Below are 19,781 nucleotides of genomic sequence, written 5' to 3'. Positions count from 1 at the left end.
TGCAACACACCCACCTCTGTGCAGGTGCTGGGGGTGATGGGAGAGGCTCACTGGGGGCAGGTGCAGTGGGGCGATGCCTTGGGGAGAGCTCAAGGAAGTGAGTGAACTCCAGAAAACCGGAACCATAAATGTAAATAATAATCAGGTGTCACGACAAAAAAGGCTTTCATGAGATCCTGGTGACAAGTGGTAGATTAATGAAGTCGCCTAATCTGCCCTTTTGATGTGGTGGAGTGCGTAAATACGTGCGTAAATACATCACCTCAGCAGGAAAGCCAGGTGGGCTCTACTGAATCTAAACCTCAAAAATACAGAATTACTGAGCAGAGATGCCGGGGCTCTTTGAGGTGGACTCTGCCTCTGAGCAGCGTCATTTCATCTGCTCAGGGAACAGTCCTTTAAGAAAAAGGAAAAAAAAAAACAACGAGATGGCCTAGCATCCACTGCCTACCACGGAGGGTGCCCGGCCCTGCTCAGGCCGCAGCCTCTCTGGGGTCCCTGCTGGAGTTGAGCAGCGACATCAAATCTCACCTCTCCAGCAGGCCTAGGGCAGACAACTATGCGGTTTCCACTGGCTTAATAAACATCCTCATGGTTCAACACACAGAAAGAGTCGCCCTTACATACATTTCTTGCGTCTTCCACAGAAATGCTGCTTTTGAGGGAGCCCCAGGGGAAAGCTGGGTGGCTTCCACCTCCCAGTGGCCATCAGCACGTGGCCGGCCCTGGGCGCTGCGGGCAGGGATCTTTTGTACAGCACGTGGGAGGGCGGGTGGCCCCCTGCAGAGGCGCTGGCTGGGCCCGCCAGGTGTGGAGGCAGAGGCTTCAGGAAGTAATCGGCTTCTTCTGTCCTGATCATGCCTGCCTGGAGAGAGAACAGTGGAGGGGAACACGGTCACACATCCGTGGAGGGGAACACGGTCACACATCCGTGGAGGGGAACACGGTCACACATCCGTGGAGGGGAACACGGTCACAGCCTCCGTGGAGGAAACACGGTCACACATCCGTGGAGGGAACCATGGTCACACATCCGTGGAGGGGAACACGGTCACAGCCTCCGTGGAGGAAACACGGTCACACATCCGTGGAGGGAACCATGGTCACAGCCTCCGTGGAGGGAACCATGGTCACAGCCTCCGTGGAGGAAACACGGTCACACATCCGTGGAGGGGAACACGGTCACACATCCGTGGAGGGGAACACGGTCACACATCCGTGGAGGGGAACATGGTCACACATCCGTGGAGGGAACACGGTCACACATCCGTGGAGGGGAACATGGTCACACATCCGTGGAGGGGAACACGGTCACACATCCGTGGAGGGGAACCACGGTCACACATCCGTGGAGGGGAACACGGTCACAGCCTCTGTGGAGGGGAACACGGTCACAGCCTCCGTGGAGGGGAACACGGTCACAGCCTCTGTGGAGGGGAACACGGTCACACATCCGTGGAGGGGAACCACGGTCACACATCCGTGGAGGGGAACACGGTCACAGCCTCTGTGGAGGGGAACACGGTCACAGCCTCCGTGGAGGGGAACACGGTCACAGCCTCCGTGGAGGGGAACCACGGTCACAGCCTCCCGGGAGGGGAACACGGTCACACATCCGTGGAGGGGAACACGGTCACAGCCTCCCGGGAGGGGAACACGGTCACAGCCTCCGTGGAGGGGAACACGGTCACACATCCGTGGAGGGGAACACGGTCACACATCCGTGGAGGGGAACACGGTCACAGCCTCCGTGGAGGGGAACACGGTCACAGCCTCCGTGGAGGGGAACCACGGTCACAGCCTCCCGGGAGGGGAACACGGTCACAGCCTCCGTGGAGGGGAACACGGTCACAGCCTCCCGGGAGGGGAACACGGTCACAGCCTCCCGGGAGGGGAACACGGTCACACATCCGTGGAGGGGAACACGGTCACAGCCTCCGTGGAGGGGAACCACGGTCACAGCCTCCCGGGAGGGGAACACGGTCACACATCCGTGGAGGGGAACACGGTCACACATCCGTGGAGGGGAACACGGTCACAGCCTCCGTGGAGGGGAACACAGTCACACATCCGTGGAGGGGAACACAGTCACACATCCGTGGAGGGGAACACGGTCACACATCCGTGGAGGGGAACACAGTCACACATCCGTGGAGGGGAACACGGTCACACATCCGTGGAGGGAACCACGGTCACAGCCTCCGTGGAGGCCCAGCCCTTCCCCAGCCTGTGTGGTTCCCGTTCACTCCTCCTCAAGCTCCCGGCCCTCTAGCCGACCACACTGTGAAAGGGTTCAGACGCCGGCCCAGGAGGTGGAATGACAAAGGCCTCCCCTATCCACCTGCGCTCCCTCCAGACCTTTCTCCTGAGCACTGGGGGTGGGCTTCTGTGGCTGGACTGCATGAACAGAGGGCTCCCAACCCACCAGCGTGGGGTCACCTAAACCAAAGTCGGGGGAGGCTGGGGTATGAGCAGGTGCACAAACTGAAGCGATCAGGCTCAACAATCCAGATACAGAGAAAAAACAAGAAAAGAAACTCTGTTTAAGTGAATCTTTTATTTATTTATTTGACAGGTAGAGTTATAGGGAGAGAGAGAGAGAGAGAGAGAGAGAGAGAGAGAGAGAGAGAGAGAGAGAGAAAGGTCTTTCTTCCATTGGTTCACTCCCCAAATGGCTGCTATGGCCAGCGCGCTGTGCCGATCCAAAGCCAGGACCAGGTGCTTCTTCCTAGTCTCCCATGTGGGTGCAGGGAGACTTGGGCCATCCTCCACTGCCCTCCTGGGCCACAGCAGAGAGCTGGACTGGAAGAGGAGCAACCGGACTAGAACCCAGCACCCATATGGGATGCTGGTGCTGCAGGCGGAGGATTAACCAAGTGAGCCACGGCACTGGCCCCTAAGCGAATCTTAAAATGTGAATAAAATGAGATACTTTTTGGAAAAGTATAACTTTACAAAATTAAAGCAGAAGAAAGCATGAGTGAATTGACATAAGTAACCAGGAAGGTCTTTCTAAGTAAGATATGGAAGAAAATAGGAAATCAATGGCTTTATAAAGCCACCAAAAATGTCTGTGCAGTGTAACACACTAAGAAAAAAAAAAACTACATTAAAAATATCTTGAGGGGCAAAATTGAATGATTACACTTTTACCTTTTAGGGTAAAAGCTTTTTAAAGCTGGAAACATGGCTGCTGCTAAATACGAGGACAAACAGGCAGAAGTGCCAACGGCCCACACTCAAGGCACGGCACTGCACCACAGGCACCACCACTCTAACAGCACAAGTCAGTTCTAGGAACTCAGCCTTTGGGACCCTTGCTAAATACTTCTTGTCAGCATACCTTCCATAATCACAAATATAGCATTGCTTATAACGTATATAGCCAATAATATATATAATATACAGCAAATACAGCATTGCTTATAATAAAAAAACACAATCGACACAAAAAATTAAAACAAGAAGCAATTTGAATATGTATAATGACCTCAGGGGAATTTTTTTCAAGTACAGTTGTATAATTAGAGCAGAAAATCATTAGAAGTTGGCCAGTTTGAATCCATGGTAATCACAGTCAAGATTATATTATTATTATTTGGTCCCTGAGACTGTAGCGCACATTTCTATATATAATAAACTTCTCTCTCGGTGATTCCTGGAAGTAGCACTGGTATTCTCCTTTTGAAGGATTCAGAAATAGAGACATAGGCTGATGAGCTCAGATTTTCAAGGTCACGTGGCCAGGAAATATTGTGTACAGACTGAACAAAATCAGAATAACCATAATACCTATTAAGTTTAAGATGTTTAATAAAGGTTTCTGAAGGTACTGATTTTTTAAGTCCACAATAGAGTGTGCAGTGTGATCCCTAGTATGTTCATTCTAAAAACTGTACATCAACCCTTAAAGAATTTTCCAGGAGGACTGACAAGAAATTATTGGATTTTCTTCAGGGTGAGAACATCAAGTAGGAGGGGTGTGAAAGGGGAATTCCACTTCAGTTTTATAGCTTTCTGCATGGTTCAAGCTTTACAAGTCTTATAAAAAGAACTTTTAAAAAAAGTTTTCAAAGCACCCATCCTTTAAAACAAATGTCATTGGCATTGCTGGGGTGCAGGATTAAAGGTGAACTTTTAAAGAAACCTAGGAATGTTATTAAATGTTGCCCCAATGATATCTTACGGGTATAACAGATGGGGAAAGGATACCCGAGGATCACTAGGACTCCAGCCATCAATGCTATTATTGCGCCAAGTTTCTTCAAAGCCATTGTGTTAACTTGGTACACTGAGTTAGGGCCTTGTTAAGTCCTGTGAGATGCTGACACAGGATGCTTGCCCCAATTTGCCTCTGATTTTGGAAACCTGAGTCTGATTCTCTGTGGGGACTTGAAGGGGAGACTTCCCAGGATTCAATGCGTGTATGTGTGATGAAGTCCTGGGCTGTCAGGAGTGAGCCTGGGTCTTTGCCCGCTGTGAGAGGATCCGTCTAGAGACGCAAGTCTGAGACCCGGGCAAAAAGCAAACCCAACTCCATGGGAAAGCAGTGTTGGGAAGGTAATCAGAAAAGAAAGGAGGCAGGCTGGTCACCCATTTGCAGAGGAAGCACTGGCCACTGGTTCTCCCTGCCTGGGGGAGGAGGCAGGAGAAGGTAAACTATCAGAGAAGCCATCAGCGCGGTTGGGGGTAGACCTCCTGCGGCTGGAACACCACCAGCAAGCAGAAGGCAGAACCTTGGAATGTAAGCGCTGGGTGGAGGTGGAGGGGGCATAGAAGGAGCCTTTCGTGACCTCCTACACCTACCAACTACAGGAGGACGCAAGGATACATCACAGTTTATAGTTCCACCAGGGAACAGCCAGTCGGGAATTGAATAATGGCTAAATCCTTCCAGCATCTTAACTAACCCAGAGCAGCATAAGCCATTGTCAATGTGTTTAACCTTGTGTACTAGCCAAATAGCTTCTTTTCTTTTTAGACTACTTAAGGTAACTACTTTACATATTAAACTAAAGTAGAAAATGAAACAAATTCATTTTGTTTTTTAAAAATACTTTTCTGATAGGCAAACAATCCTTGCTTTTCCAAGCACCTCTTAAAAGACCATCAGCCCCTTAAAAATCTGGAATAAATGGTCTTCAGCATGGCTCCTGCCATCACAGTGGACTCAGGGAAGGCCAAATGATTCAGCCCCCACAGCACTTTTCATCCAGCTGTGGGACTTGGGATGGTTTGCTGAGCCTTTCTTTTTTTCAAATTTTAAAACTTTATTAATATAAACAGAACAAATATCATGTATTTCATAGATATGATTCCAAGAATACAACGATACCCTCCTGGCTCTCTCTCCCACTTCCTGCTTTTCTTTTAATTTTCTGCAACATACTTTCAATCCACTTCATAATCACAGGTCAAAGCTGCTCTACATGAAGCGTTCTACCACTAGACAGCAGAAAGACCACTGTTCCATTTGGTCATCTAGAAGTGGATACAAGGACAGCTGCTTGCCATCAGCTCGTAAGACTTAACAGTAACATATTTAAAACACGTGACATATAGTGAACATACGTGACGTATAGTGAACATGCTAAATCGATGAAACAAAGAATATGAAATACGATTCTTCACCCCTGATGCTCTGATTTCCTTCTGATGATTTATGGGGTCCCTGGGAGTTTTTCACTTTATAATCCAGGCTCTCCCGCAGCCATGGCGCTGGCACACCCACACCACCACCGCTCCAAACACAGCTTTGATTCTGGCCTGCTGCTTTCCTTCACTTTTCTGGCTTCAGCACTTAAAACACTTGTGTTCTATGACAGCTGTTCCCGATTCAAAGCAACTCCTGCTTTCCCCAGGTTCAGGCTGCATTCCGGGTGGCAGAACTCTGGGGAGGCGTGAGGCTCATTCAGAAGGCAGGGCTGCAAGATTTTTGGAATCTCACTGACAAAGATGTCAGGCATTTGCTTTATTACATTAATAAGTTAGCCTGAGTTGTAATAACACTCTGTACTTAAATTATCCCACATTTCCCTAGATATCTAGAATAAGACTGGTATTTTGATATCCTTCGGTAAGCAATGCTAGTAAATGATTAAAATGCAGTACTTCTAGAAGATTAAAAATGCAACAAGGTTACTGTTAACTTGTTGCATGTTTGCCCACTTATTTAAAAGACTAGGTGAATCGTAGATGATTACTATTTTCTTATCAAAGTGTTTCTGTACATAATCAAGAATAGGTAGTTGTAAACTCATGAACCGTCCAGAGCACACCTGCCACAGCCCACAGTGATTTCAGAATGCATCGATTGTTGGTCAGGCGTTAGGAAAGCCAGCAAGTGGGCCCAGCATTGTGGCGCCAGCATCACGAGGAGTGCTGGTTCCTGTCCCTGCTGCTCCACTTCTGACCCAGCTCTCTGCTGATGGTCCGGGAAGGCAGTGGAAGACGGCCCAGGTGCTGGGGCTCCTGCCAGCCACCAGAAAACTGGGATGAAGTTCCTGGCTGCTGGCTTCGCACTGGACCAGCACTGGCTGTTGTAGCCATCTGCAGTGTGAACCTGCAGTTAGAAGTGTGCTCTTTCTCTTTCTAACTCTTTCAAAATAAATAAATAAATCTTAAAAAAAAAAAAAAAAAAAAAGACAAGCCAGCGTCCTCCAGCCCCCACATGGAGCTCTCTTGGACCACATTTCTCATGGCTGATTCTGCACATCACTTTGCATAAGGAAACTCTCATTGCTTTGGTAAGGAATGAGAGGATGGATGCCTGCACACTGAGCTCCCCGGTGGTATGACAGCGTTCTAGTGACCTAGCTCCAAGCTGGTCTCCGGTGCAGATACCATGCACCCTGGCCATCACAAACTCCATGAGGAAGGGACTGGGCTCATTATTCTATCACTCATTATAATTCCCAAAGGATTTCATTTCTATTGCCTTTTATCTTTTCTCCTAAAGTGTGACTTGTTTTGTGAATAAGCTACTAATTCTAGGTCTTTTTAGTTGTATTTAAGAAACACAAGGCAATTTCAACTTTTATCAAAGATAAACTCTCTTACTAGACTCTGCTTCTATTTTCCTAAGTCTCAAACATGGACCTGGTGGAAGGGTCAGTTCATTCTGTACCATGTCTACCCGGAAACACACCAAGTCTTGCTGGATAATTATATGAATATGTGATATTTTGAAAATCAAAATTCAGCTAAAGTCTGCCAAGAAGCTAAATGAACCAAAAGGCTCCCTCTTTATTCACAGGATTCTGTCACTAATTCTTTTGCTCTTCAGTACCCCTGGCTAGGATTGAGGGCTTTCTCAGCCCTCTTCCTTCAAGGACAATGGTCACAGGAATCCCTCATCCCCTTAAACCCATTAAATCCAGGCTTCTTAACTTAGTCATTTGTTCAGAGTTAAAGGTGGTTCCTGGCACTTTTCAATTGCTTACCTGTAGGTTCAAAAGACTAACATTTGGTCACTTAACAGTTTGACAAAGTTTCTGGTTGACGTTGGATCTTGTTGGTTATAACATTATTCATGTCATCATACTCTACCCAGGACGCTGTCACAGACCCCGGTTCCTACGGCAGTGATTCAAGATCACATCTATGGCACCTAGACACCTGCTGCAGGTACATCGGAAGAAGAAAGGAAAAGGCCAAATCAGGGCTGGGCAGAGGCAGGACTGTGGAGGCGTCAGCTGTAGGCTGACGGCATTGTAGATGTACAAGGGCACGTCTCCTAGGGAGACTCACTGGGCCCTTCCCCAGTGGACGAACTCCAACAAATTGAATCGCTTTGTTGAACTCTATCTGGAGTTGTAAGCTGGGCAGTGTCTGACTTGGGTGCCAAGCCAACTACTTGCTCTCCTGGCACCTACCCTCAAAGGATGGCCAGTGTGTCCCTTCCTGTGACTGCACAGCTGTGCACACCGGAGTCATTGGCTAATCTGCCGAGTGATGAGTATCATGCAGTAGAAAGGCTGGCAGCAGCAGACACGTGGTTTAAGGTACAATGTAGGAATGCACCGTGATTCTTCCTGGCCATTCCTGACAGTCACTGATGCGATTCAAGCTTGCTCCTGAGTGTGCACAGTCCGTGTCCACTGTCAGAAGCTGCGCTTCTTTTTGTACTTTCTTAATGACTCGTCGCTGCAGCTTCAAGGACAACCAAGTGTGAACATCTACCTTTCAGGCCTTGTGCTTAAATGTGGGGAGTTTCCATGTTTTTAGTATTTAATATTAAGTTAATTCACTTGGATATTAAATTACCACGATTCCTTGCACTACTGTAAAATCTAAGATTCGTGATAGCTCATAGGATGAGAAAGATGAAACAGACATTTGTGACCTCCAGTATCATCCCTGGCTGAAGAGAAATCTAGGGTAAAAGGTAACTCTGTAGGGAAAATGCTTCTCACCCCTTCTTACCATTTCTTCAGTGCGGCAGGACCCAGGAGCATGGCATTCTCTGCCCATCAACCATTTCTCTCCAGGGAGTTTGATCTGTGAGTTTGGGATCAGAGCTGCACATGCATAATACAGCCATTTTCACCCAAAGACAGCCTGCAACCTCAGTGGATGTTGGCAGACTGACCAAACACCAGGTGGGCAGCTCCAGGTGCCCTGCTCCCGGTGAGCAGCTGCCCCAGCACAGTCACTGTGAGAGGTGCATAGGTCTAAATTTGGGGCCGAATTTTAGGAAATCCACTTACCAGACAGAGCAAATGCCTCACTTTTGGGGGGAAATGACTGTATTGGTAATGTACAGAATAAACAGGTCTACCATTTGAGTTACTCTTTTTGAGTTCATACTTTTCAGTTCATTCAGAATGCAAGAAGGAAAAAGGAAATATTCATTGGCTTCTTCAAATCCCAACATACACTCTAATGTAGTTTATTGATAGTATACTTATGAATACTCTAAATACCTAAATGCATGCAAAAATAGCGGTTACTCTGGCTGGGACACCACCCATGTGCTAAGTGTTTTCATCTACTTACTATCTGTATCCTAATGACAAACCCATAAAGTGAGAAACAGTGTGCCCATTTAAAGGAAAGTAATACTAAATTCAGAAATGTGCCCAACATTGCACAGAAAGTGGAATAGCCAATATTAAATTTCAGGATGATGGCTCCAATGTCATGCCCTTCATCCTGCCTCTTTTTCACCATCTTTGGAGTTACTCTTCCAGGGTCCAGTGTGGCACCTACAGAACTCAGTGCTGAAGGCTTAGACGACAGAACTGACAGTGGAATGAGACAGAAAAAGACAGACTGAAGTGACAAAGCACATGGAGAAGCAAAGCAACAGAGGAAGCAAAGGTAAAAACTTCAGATCAGAATTCTAGGAAATCAGAATTCCAACAGGATATCAGAAGTGTGGCAGTGGGAGAGACAAAGTGCTCACCACTGGCCTCCTGTGAGGTCAAGGGAAGGTCAGGTGGAGGCAGACAACTGCGAGTGGGGACACACGCTCCCTCAGGAGTTGATTCAGATAAATTATGTATTAAAATAGTTTTGAAAAATACGTTTTCTCTAAGAATTATCAAATGGTGTCACACTCATAACTTCTCTAAAGAAGTTGCCTACATTTGGTTTAGAATCGACAGCATATAAAGAGCTCAGGTGTTCTGGGCAGAGACATTACTACAGAGCTTCGTCTAGGTCCTTCTTCTGGGCATTTTACAAAACTGGAGAGGCTAACCCTGAAATCAGTGCAACGTGCATATTTTATCAAGACCACTGTTGTCTGCTATGCTGAAACAAGCAATGTTGCAGCAGCAATATAGTTATTAATACAGCTTCTTTTTATTGAACTATAATCATTGCCAGAAATTATATTTCATACGTACTGATGTGTCAGTCCTTGTTACAGACATATGAGAAGTTTCAGGAACTTATGGCTAGAGTCACACAATCCACCCCAGTTCACAAGGCAGGAAGTGACTGTGCTATAAATAAAACCCCAAAACCATTTGACTCTAATGCGCTGGTGGTAACCAGGCTGAAGCTACACTGAGTAGCCTTGGAAGGAGCTACTGCTCAGGACCTCATACAGCCTCCTGTGTTGAAATGAGTGAAGGATTCTCAGAACCCAGGTTTCCCAGACTCTGCTGGAAGACTGGAGTCTCTCAGAACACTACCATCTTGAACGACTCTCCAGTGCACACAGGTGCCCTCCTATTTTCACATGTGTTGAAATTCCTTTCCCACTTGTCTTAAACTTGGTGCTACAGAGGACAAATCCAGTTGCTGACCTATGAAACACTTTTTAGTATACACATTTATTCATGTCTTACTTCAACTCTTCCTTCTATGCCGAATATCTTTTTGTCATTCTTTGTAACTTTTTAAAATATAAATATAAACCCCACCCCTCTTTGGTGGTTCCCCTAGGTCCAAAATCTAGTTTTTCAAGGTTTTATTTTTTTATCAGAAATTTGCAAACATGCAATAGTTCGTGAAAGAATTAATCTAGGAATTAAGGGACATGGTCTGAGATTTCATGATCTGCTCAGGGGCTGACATCCCACAAACTAAACCACTTTCCTTACAGTCATCACTTGGCGGCAGGTGGGTCATTATGTTGGTTATGTCTTCCAAGTTTCAGTTCCCACATTTAGGAAACCATAGCAACTTGTTGGCCATTGTGTCCAATCATTCCTTGACTGATAAAAATGTGCAAACAGAAGATGTACAAGGAGAAGAAATGGCTTAAGTTTTGGGCACCGTGGATTAGAAAAGCTTCTGCCTGAAGAGGAAGATGGTTTTCCTGAGGAAGGCAACGAAGAGCCGAATGCAGCAGCACGAGAAACTAGAAACACCGGGATGGGAGAGACTGCTTCAGCTGCCAACTCTGCCCTTTGTTTAAGACCTGTCCAGAGCATAGGGATGTAGACTTGCTACAACACAGGAAATATTCTCTCATGTGGATCTGGTGGCTTCCTACCCATCAAAAAGTCTCCTTTTATCCTATTTCCTGTGATGAAATCAGCCAATGACAGAGGTGGAAAGAGAGGGTATTACGTATTGCTACTTAGTAGAATAATTGCTTAAAGGTAAAAGGAAGGCAAGTGTGACAGCAACTTCTTGATAACCAGCGAGTAGAGTGGGTTTTTATGAACCTCTCCCTCGCTCTGATTTTGACACTTCCACAGAGTCAATTACAGACACAGAAGAAGGTTCCACAATAGTTCGGCAGAACCAGTTTGGGTGATGACACAATTCTCCAGAGAACAGACACATCCAAGTCACAGGAACACCTGTTGGGATACAGGGCTCAGCAAGCACCCTGTCTCAACAGTCACTGAGGTGAACTATGTGGTCTTCATTCAAAATAGAGCCAAAAGAGGAAAAAGTAAATATGTAATGTATGACCACGCAGCGAGAACACTTATAAGTTACCCTCTGAAATATCCACTGGGAACGGGAGGGCAGAGAATGTCATGACAGCTCTACCAGGCAGCAGCAAAAGACAAAGACAGGCACAGGGGTCACAAAAGTCAGGCAGTAAGGCTCAATACATGAACTGTCCAGTGTGTGTCCAGTTCAGACACAAATGGTACTGCTAACATGGGAGATGAAAATTCAGTGCTCCTTGCTAATTAGCAATTACTTGTTCAAAGAGAAAATGAAATAATGAGCTAATTATAATATGAAATGAGAAATCTAATAAAAAGGGTGAAATGTGTTCATACTGCACTTAGAGAACTCCTACATCTTGAACACTTAGCTGATTAAAAGTGAAGAAAAGAAGCAAGCTAACATTAGTCCAGAGTATTTAAAAAAAGTAATGAATAGCATTTATAAATCAGAAAAGATTTGTTAAAATTTTTGGAATAAATGAACCAGTAAAAACAAAACCAATCTGATTATTAGACTGAGGAAGCCTAGTAAATCCAAGATCTGGTTTTAGACCAAAAGGGGCATATCTCATGACACTGTAATAAAGAGGAATATAAAAAATCAAGAAAATGGGGCAAATGTTGTGGGTGCAGTAGGTTAAATCACTAGGTGGGGAGGCCACATCTCATATCAGAGTGCTTGGGACAAGTCCTACCTCTGCTTCCTATCCATCTTCCTGTTAATGTGCCTGGGACACAGCAGATGATGCCCCATGTACTTGGGTTCCTGACACCCACATGGGAGACCTGGATGGAGTTCCTAGCTCCTGGCATCTATCTGGCCCAGATATGGAGTAAACCAGTGGATGGAGACCTCTCCCTCTACCTCTCTCTGTGTGTCACTATGTCTTTCAAGTAAGAGAGAGAGAGGAGAATTAGCCAAGCTAGAGATGGCTCAGATTTACAGTGGGAGATCAAACTTCTTTTGGAGATCCACTTTCACTACACTGTGTTCTTTGACATTAGTGAACCAGCTCTCTTAGTTGTGCTAACATATTATAATAGCAATTTAATTCTATTGAAAGACACTGACTAGACCTGTCCTATCTCCACAAGTTTAGATCTGATCAAATGATTAAAATTAAAAACTCCGTCCTGAATTGCTCAGTAACAACAAGTGGGTACTAAGTGCAGGTAAATAAAATAAAATGCAAAGTCCCTTCTTCACTTGCTCAGTTGCCACCTACGGCTAGTGGCAGCCCTAGGCACACAAAGGCATTCTCTTTCATGGCACAAAGCTCTACTGGTGACCAAACAGCCGCTGCTTACCAGAGCCTCCACTGCTCATTGCTAAGACTGATTCTCTGGGCAACTGTCTTTCCTGATGGTAAGTGCTGTATAACACACAGTTAGGAGCAATCTCATAAGCCACACCCACTAGCATGCTTGCAAAGTTTTTTCAGCTGAAATATTGAAAATGTGTTACCCTAGACTGATTACTAAGTAACACTGCTCTTGGTTGACACAAACATGTCTAAACCAAGAACAACCTTAGCTTTGATTCTTGTGCCCTATACTTACACATCCCCAAGACCCAAAGACAAATATTTAAGCGACTGATCATCTAGTCAAAACATTGCTGCTACCAAAGATAACCTAATCGAAATATCATGGAGGGAACACTGTGATAGATTCCTTTGCAGAACTGTGTAATATTTAGACATGGATTTAATCCCGTACTCCAGAAGAAATTCACAGCCCTTCATTCGTTCAGTGACTATTCCTTAATTGTCTGTTAGAATCCAAGCACTGGGCTAGGCAGTCCAGACACAACAATGGACAAAACAGACAAAATTCCCCTTTTTTGTTGAGCTTAGATCTAGCATGTGGTGGGGGGCTGGACCGTACTAAAGGACACCGCAGTGCAGGGAGGGCGGTTTTGATCTTGCTCTGGAGTCGGGCAGGCCTTGTGGACTGGCATTTCAGCAACATCTTGAGTGAGGGGAGGCAGCTGTGAGGCTGCGGGAGGGAAGGCTGCAGCACAGGCAGAGGGAGCAGCCCCAGCAAGGGCCTGACTACGGCGGCAGCTGATGTCTGTTCTCTGTAAAGCATCCACACGATACAGCCTCCAATAGTAACAATAAACAGGCATTTTTATTCTAAGTCAGCAGGTCCTTGCTCATTTTCTTGGACATTCTCTTCCAAGCAGAGTTTAAGCTTTTGGACTTTTCCCTCTGGCTTGAACCACCTGCCTTCACCATCTCTCAGCACTGCACCACACATCTGGATCCTGACACTCTTACTGCAGCACCACTCCCTTGTACAATTTCTTTTCTCTACTTTTTTTTAGAAGAGGAAAAGTACCAATCAGATTACTGCCCTGTCTGGAGAGTTTGATGCAGCACTCAGGGCAAGGCCTCCCTGCACCCTCTGGCATGAGAGGGCTCTGCCCAGGCTCCTCTCATGCCACCTCCCTGGGGGCTCATGGCGTTCCAACCATGCCAACCACACTTCCCTCCAGGAGCAGCCAGCCTCCTTTTGGGCCTCAAAGCTTCCCTTGCACTCGCCTTTCTTCCTGGCACCCCCCGTGCCTACCTCTGCTTGCCCTGGTTTTTCTCATCCTTCAGTTTGGAATGGTGTGGTGTAGACACATTTGCCACCATGTTGCTCTTCACAGTGAAATGGACATGAGACTTGGGCCTTGTGGCACACACGAGAGCCATTAGTAGTCAAACACGTGGCCTCCAAGGCCAGCTACCTGGTTTGAGTCCTGACTGTCTTCACAAGCAAGTTCTGTGTGTGTGCTCACGTGTGCTCACGTGTGTCCCGAGATCTAGTTCCCATGTTTGCAAACAGAGCTATTTCACAGGGTTACTGTGCAGATTAATTAGACACACTCTAAAGGTGGAAAAGTATTTCAGGGCCATTCATCAAAACCATAGCACGTGTTTTTAAAGAATGAAGACAGTGCACGGGAACCTGTAGGAGACGGAAGAGAAAGCCTTGCAGGACTCTGTGCATGATGGGAAATGACCAAGAAACTAAGTGTGGGAGCTGAGCCAGGACAGCTATTGCCTGGGCTGACTTGGCAGAGCAGTTGGCCACAGTGGCAAAGCACGGCCAGGAGGAAGCCAGGCAAGCACATGTGTTTCTCATCAGAGGCACGGGTCTCCAGGGTGCTGTTACCTAGGTCTACATGCCATTGCTGAAATCATCCATGGTTTTATACACACACTCAACCCATCCCAGTGTGCGAGCCTACGGCACCCTTCCCTCTGGCTGAGGCCAGCTGCTGGCCTTCAGCAAATTCTGTGATGAGCTCACCCAGCTGACACTTAGCTCATGAATCAGCTGTTTTCTCTATTTCTTTGGCCATGGGAGGTGTTTCTCTGACGGACCAGGGCACTGAAATCCAGTCTCTCACAGGAGGTGTCCCTTCATCTCAAGCTGCAGGACAGTTGCACACTTCTGTTGATCACAGTGACAATGACTGTGGTCATCTATGGACCACCTACCACGTTGAGGCCCTTATCCAGGTACTTTATGTCATCGTTTTACCCGTTTCCCTGGAACAGGTTCTCAGGAAGAGGTCAGCAGCTACATGTTGGTAGAGGCAGAAAATGAGGTTTGCACAAGCCAAGCGTCCATCAGCTGATGAATGGATCAAGAAAATATGGTGTATCTATACAGCAGAATACCTCCTGGCAATGGAACGGAATGATGTTCTGATGGACACTACAACATGAACGAACCCCAGAACAGGGTGCTGGAGGAAAGAAGCTACATCAAAGGCCCATATTGTGTGAAATGTCCAGAAAAACCAGAGTTCTACAGCAGAAGGCAGACTCACGGCTGCTCTGCTGGGAGTGGAACTGCAGATGGGCACAACGGCTCCTACTGGGGTGAGGGCAATGGTCTACAAACTGGATTGTGGAGACTGTTGGTTAACTTTCTGTACTCATTGTAAAATTATTAAATTGTAAAATTATTAAATTGTAAAATTATTAAATACTTAACCTGGTGATAATTCTTTTTTGTAAATTATTCTTAAAAGCGATTGGAAAATAAAGCACTCAGGCTCTGAGAGTGTGACCAGGACGTGGCGGGCCCACGTGAGCTCCTGCTGCAGCCACTCCTTCCTGCCATTCTGTTCCTGAGCACAGAGTGAGGCTGTGCTACAGTCATTCTGGAATGTTCTTGCACGATGACCAGGCTAACTACACAGCACGGAGACTGGAAAGGACAATGGATGGGTCAGGCATATCACAAAGGACACAGAGACAAACAAAGCCAAGAACCTGCATCTAGCCCCAGGAGTGTGGCCTGTGCCCAAACCCCTTCTTTACTGACATGTGGAATACTGCAGGGATGTGTACAAGAATCTCTCTGGTTTCCTTTCCAACACTCAAAGCCAGCTGAGATTCGAAAGCAGTTGTTTCCTCATCTCTCCACACTGTCACCCACCTGGGCCTGCTGAACTGGAGGGGGTGACATTTTCCTGAGGGGGTTCCTAGCTACAGGCACCCAGTAGGAACCTGACGAACTTTCCCGGAGGGTGGGACTACAGGCTGAGGGTATCATCCATAGAGTCTGCACCTTCCATACACCCAGTGATCCTTACGAACACTTCTGTCTGAGAATCATCTAAGAAGCTCCTCTTCCTCCCAGATATTCTGACTCAGCAGGTCTTGGGTATGGTACTATAATGTGCATGTCAGACACACCGTGTGTCCAGAAGGCCAGTCCCTGCACATCTGTCCTGTCCCCTTCCCCATCCTCTTCCCTCCCCTTCCCTTCCATCCTATTCTTCCCAGATCTGCTATAAGGGAGGAGGGAAGACAGTCCTTCTGTGGGAAATACGGTTTTACTGGACATCTACTGTATGTTAAGGGCTTTATAGGATGCAATATGGCATTATTTGGACTTTGTTATAACTGAAGTTTCCTTATTTTCAAGTAAGGTGACCTTAGACACCAATATTTTCTGACAGTAATTTGATAAATACAAAAAGCAGACCAAGTACCAGGATTCTCCAGTAAACTAGCTGGAATTGACTTGAAACATGGCCTAATGACAGCTTTTGTGCCACAGGGCTGAAGGATGGTCATTTGTACCAACACTATATGTTCTTCATGACTTCCATTACCAAGTAATATCCCAGACAGTTATTTTAAACATCTGTTACTATGGATACCAATCTGACCACTTAGAAACCCACAGTCAGTGATATACATGACTGCATGCACTCCTATGATTAAATCCCAAGGGGACTGTAAACGTTACGACTGATCTCATTTCCAGGCTGCTAGCTCAAATCGGATAATCACCACATGATGTGTTAATACCTATCTGGTACAGTCTTATTCAGAGCATCATCCTAAGAAGCTATTATCGAGAATTTACTAAGCAAACATCATCCTGTTTTTGGAAAAATTAAGCATTGTCAACAGGTTAGCCAGTCAGTCCACATGAATCAAGGCCATTGTTGCACAGGTATTGCAAACTTCATCATCAGGAGAAAGTTCACTACACACTTGGGAAAACTCTTCACTTACAGAGGAACAAAGAGGAAAAGACAAAACAAACACAAAATAAAACAAAAAATGAAAACAACAAACAGAGGTCGCAACAAACAAGAAAAAGAAACCAGGCCATGCTTGGTCACTTTCTGTGACTCACTGCTCATTTCTGTAAACGACCATGAAGCAGTGCATGGTTACCTTTGTTAGCCAGTGTGGTTAGTATAAGATTTCCACCACTGGCTCAGAGGGAGAAATTCCCTAAAAGCTCAGCAAGACTTCCTCCTCATTCCTGTGGTCAGAAAACCATCTCTCTGGCAAAGGCAAAGTAAGTGTGTGGCCCAAAATGCAGCACAATAGCTAATGTGAATCACACAGAATTTTTTTGTATTAATTGAATGCTACTGATAATGTAGCCTCAGAGTCAATTATAATAATTGGAATTCTACCAACCACCAAATATTCCCAAAATAGATGAGAGTTAACTATATCCTCCTTAACCTTTAGGTAGTGGAGGGATAGATTTTTTTTTTTTTTTTGGCCAGGCAGAGTTAGACAGTGAGAGAGGGAGAGAGAGTGAGGGAGAGAGAGAGAGGGAGGGAGGGAGGGAGGGAGGGAGAGAGAATTATAGACAGTGAGAGAGAGACAGAGAAAAAGGTCTTTCTTCCGTTGGTTCACTCCCCTAATGGCCGCTACGGCTGGCGCGCTGCACCGATCCGAAGCCAGGAGCCAGGTGCTACCTCCTGGTCTCCCATGCGGGTGCACAGCCCAAGGACTTGGGCCATTCTCCACTGCCTTCCCGGGCCACAGCAGAGAGCTTGACTGGAAGAGGAGCAACCGGGACTAGAACCTGGGGTGCTGACGCCGCAGGCGGAGGATTAGCCAAGTGAGCCACGGCACCGGCCATGGAGGGATGGAATTTAAACAGAGATGTCCAGCTGCCCTAAATATGCTGTTTTCCAGTGCCCAGTGATACCTCTCTACTTACTCCTGTGCTTTGACTATAATCCAAACTCACAGAACAATGTGGAAGCTGAGATACAGCTCTGAGTGTGTCTGCTGTCCTACAGGTTGCTGCCAGCATGCTGAAGTTTGTGGACGTGGTCCCCACGTGATCACTGACAATCCCAAATCTCTGTCAATTCTGCCGAGGTGTAATGTAGCTCTCAAGTCTTATGATTAAAATTACAGTTAACATATAAGCAAGAGGATAAAACACAGTGGATGATCAGCAGACAAGAGCTCCAGTCCTGGGCCAAATCTTTGAGCTGGTATTTACAGGGCAATGCTTAGGCCAATGAAGCCATTCATGCTTATGTCACCATCACTCAACCAATAATCTACATAATGTGGAATTTCTGGAAGGAAAGCTGTTTGAAATGTGCCATGTCATGATTCCTGATAAGTTATATATAGACATTTTTCTTCACAGAGCAAACAGAAAGTCCCCAAGACCAGCTCTCTCAGCCATTTTCAGGTGAGGCACTCATTTCTCTTGGACAACCAGCCATGGCAGTCATGATGCTACTAGAAGTGGCCTTCCTGCCAATTTTCTGTGTGCATTTTTGGCTCAGCCATCTTAAAAGGAAACAGTGCTGTTAGAAACACTGGGGTCAAGTCCGTAAGGAAGGTTAAGTTCCAGCCCACTGTGAATCAGGAATTAAGGAGACTTTCTACTATTTACAATTGGAAATTTCTCTAGCTTTCTTGATTCTTTTTGAATTTTAAAAAAAATGATTGTCTGTACAGCTAAATCATATAATCATGGAGTTTCTTAACTACCAGAGCTGTAACTCACACAGACCCTTCTAGGATTCTCTCCAGTAATCTTGGTTTTGAGCATGGTTATGCAGAATTGTCCCCACATATGCACCAGAATGATTAAAAGCACATGTTTTGAATATTTAAAGATTTTTTTTTCCTAATAATATCCAGTGTTGTTCAACCAATCAACCAATCTCCAAAAATACTGCTGAAGAACATCCCTGGGAGGACAAGGCGCAGGAAGAAAGCCCATTGCGTGTTCCGTGATCCCAAGGACACGGCTGGGAGTCCAGGTTCTCTCCTTCATTAGATGCCAGCCCTGGGCAGAGGAGATAATCTCCCTGACATGCGTATTCCACTCATACAGAGATGGAATAAGAACTTTTCTTGTAATGCTAATATAAGTAGATGCAATAGTAGTTCATGAAGTGAATCTGCCTAGAAAAATGTCTGGCATGCAGTCAGTGCTTGTTTCTTTTTGTTTTGTTTTGTTTTGTTTTTAAGATTTATATGTTTTACTTGAGAGTCAGAGTTACACAGAAAAGAGAGGCAGAAAGAGAGGTCTTCAATTCGCTGGTTCACTCCCCAATTGGCCCCAGTGGCCAGAGCTGTGCCGATCTGATGCCAGGAGCCAGGAGCTTCTTCTGGCCCTCCGACATGGGAGCCCAAGGACTTGGGCCATATTCTACAGCTTTCCCAGGCCATAGCAGAGAGCTGGATCAGAAGCAGAGCAGCTGGGTCTCAAACTGGCACCCATATGGGATGCTGGCCCTGCAGACAGTGGCTTTACCCACTACACCACAGTGCCAGCCCCTGGTGCCTGTTTTAGTATCTGTTCTCTTCTCTACTTTTATGTATTTGCAACTCTTCAAACCATATTACTGATGTTCTTTAACATGTACACTCCTATGGTAATGAAGCTGAATTCATCATAGATTGGTGCCATAACAACCAAACATGCGAATTATATTGCAAGTTGGCCTTTTCAAAGTGATGGCGCATTGGTACCTGGGCACACTGAGCATAACAAGACATGTGCATTTAAGTTCCCCCAATGCTCTGGCTTGGGAATTGGAGAAAAAGGATGGGTAGGTTGAAAGAGAAGGGACATGATATAAATGCCCTTGGCATCAAATCTTCACAGTTCTCCCCCTAT

The 19,781-nt window shown here is 46.0% G+C and overlaps 1 protein-coding gene across 1 annotated transcript in view; it reads right to left on the bottom strand.

Moving 5' to 3' along the window:
* The window catches only part of ADAMTS16 (ADAM metallopeptidase with thrombospondin type 1 motif 16), a 129,998-nt gene that overhangs the window by 91,474 nt on the left and 18,743 nt on the right, over window positions 1–19,781 (bottom strand). The window contains exon 4 of the mRNA XM_062211818.1: window positions 628–865. Coding sequence (XP_062067802.1) covers window positions 628–865 — 238 coding nt within the window. The remainder of the gene's footprint in view (window positions 1–627; window positions 866–19,781) is intronic.

Source organism: Lepus europaeus, chromosome 15 (genome assembly GCF_033115175.1).
Source record: "Lepus europaeus isolate LE1 chromosome 15, mLepTim1.pri, whole genome shotgun sequence".
In the NCBI taxonomy this organism is placed as follows: domain Eukaryota; kingdom Metazoa; phylum Chordata; class Mammalia; order Lagomorpha; family Leporidae; genus Lepus; species Lepus europaeus.
The sequence above is the reverse complement of the archived record's forward strand: the minus strand, read 5'-3'. Positions and strand labels throughout refer to the sequence as shown.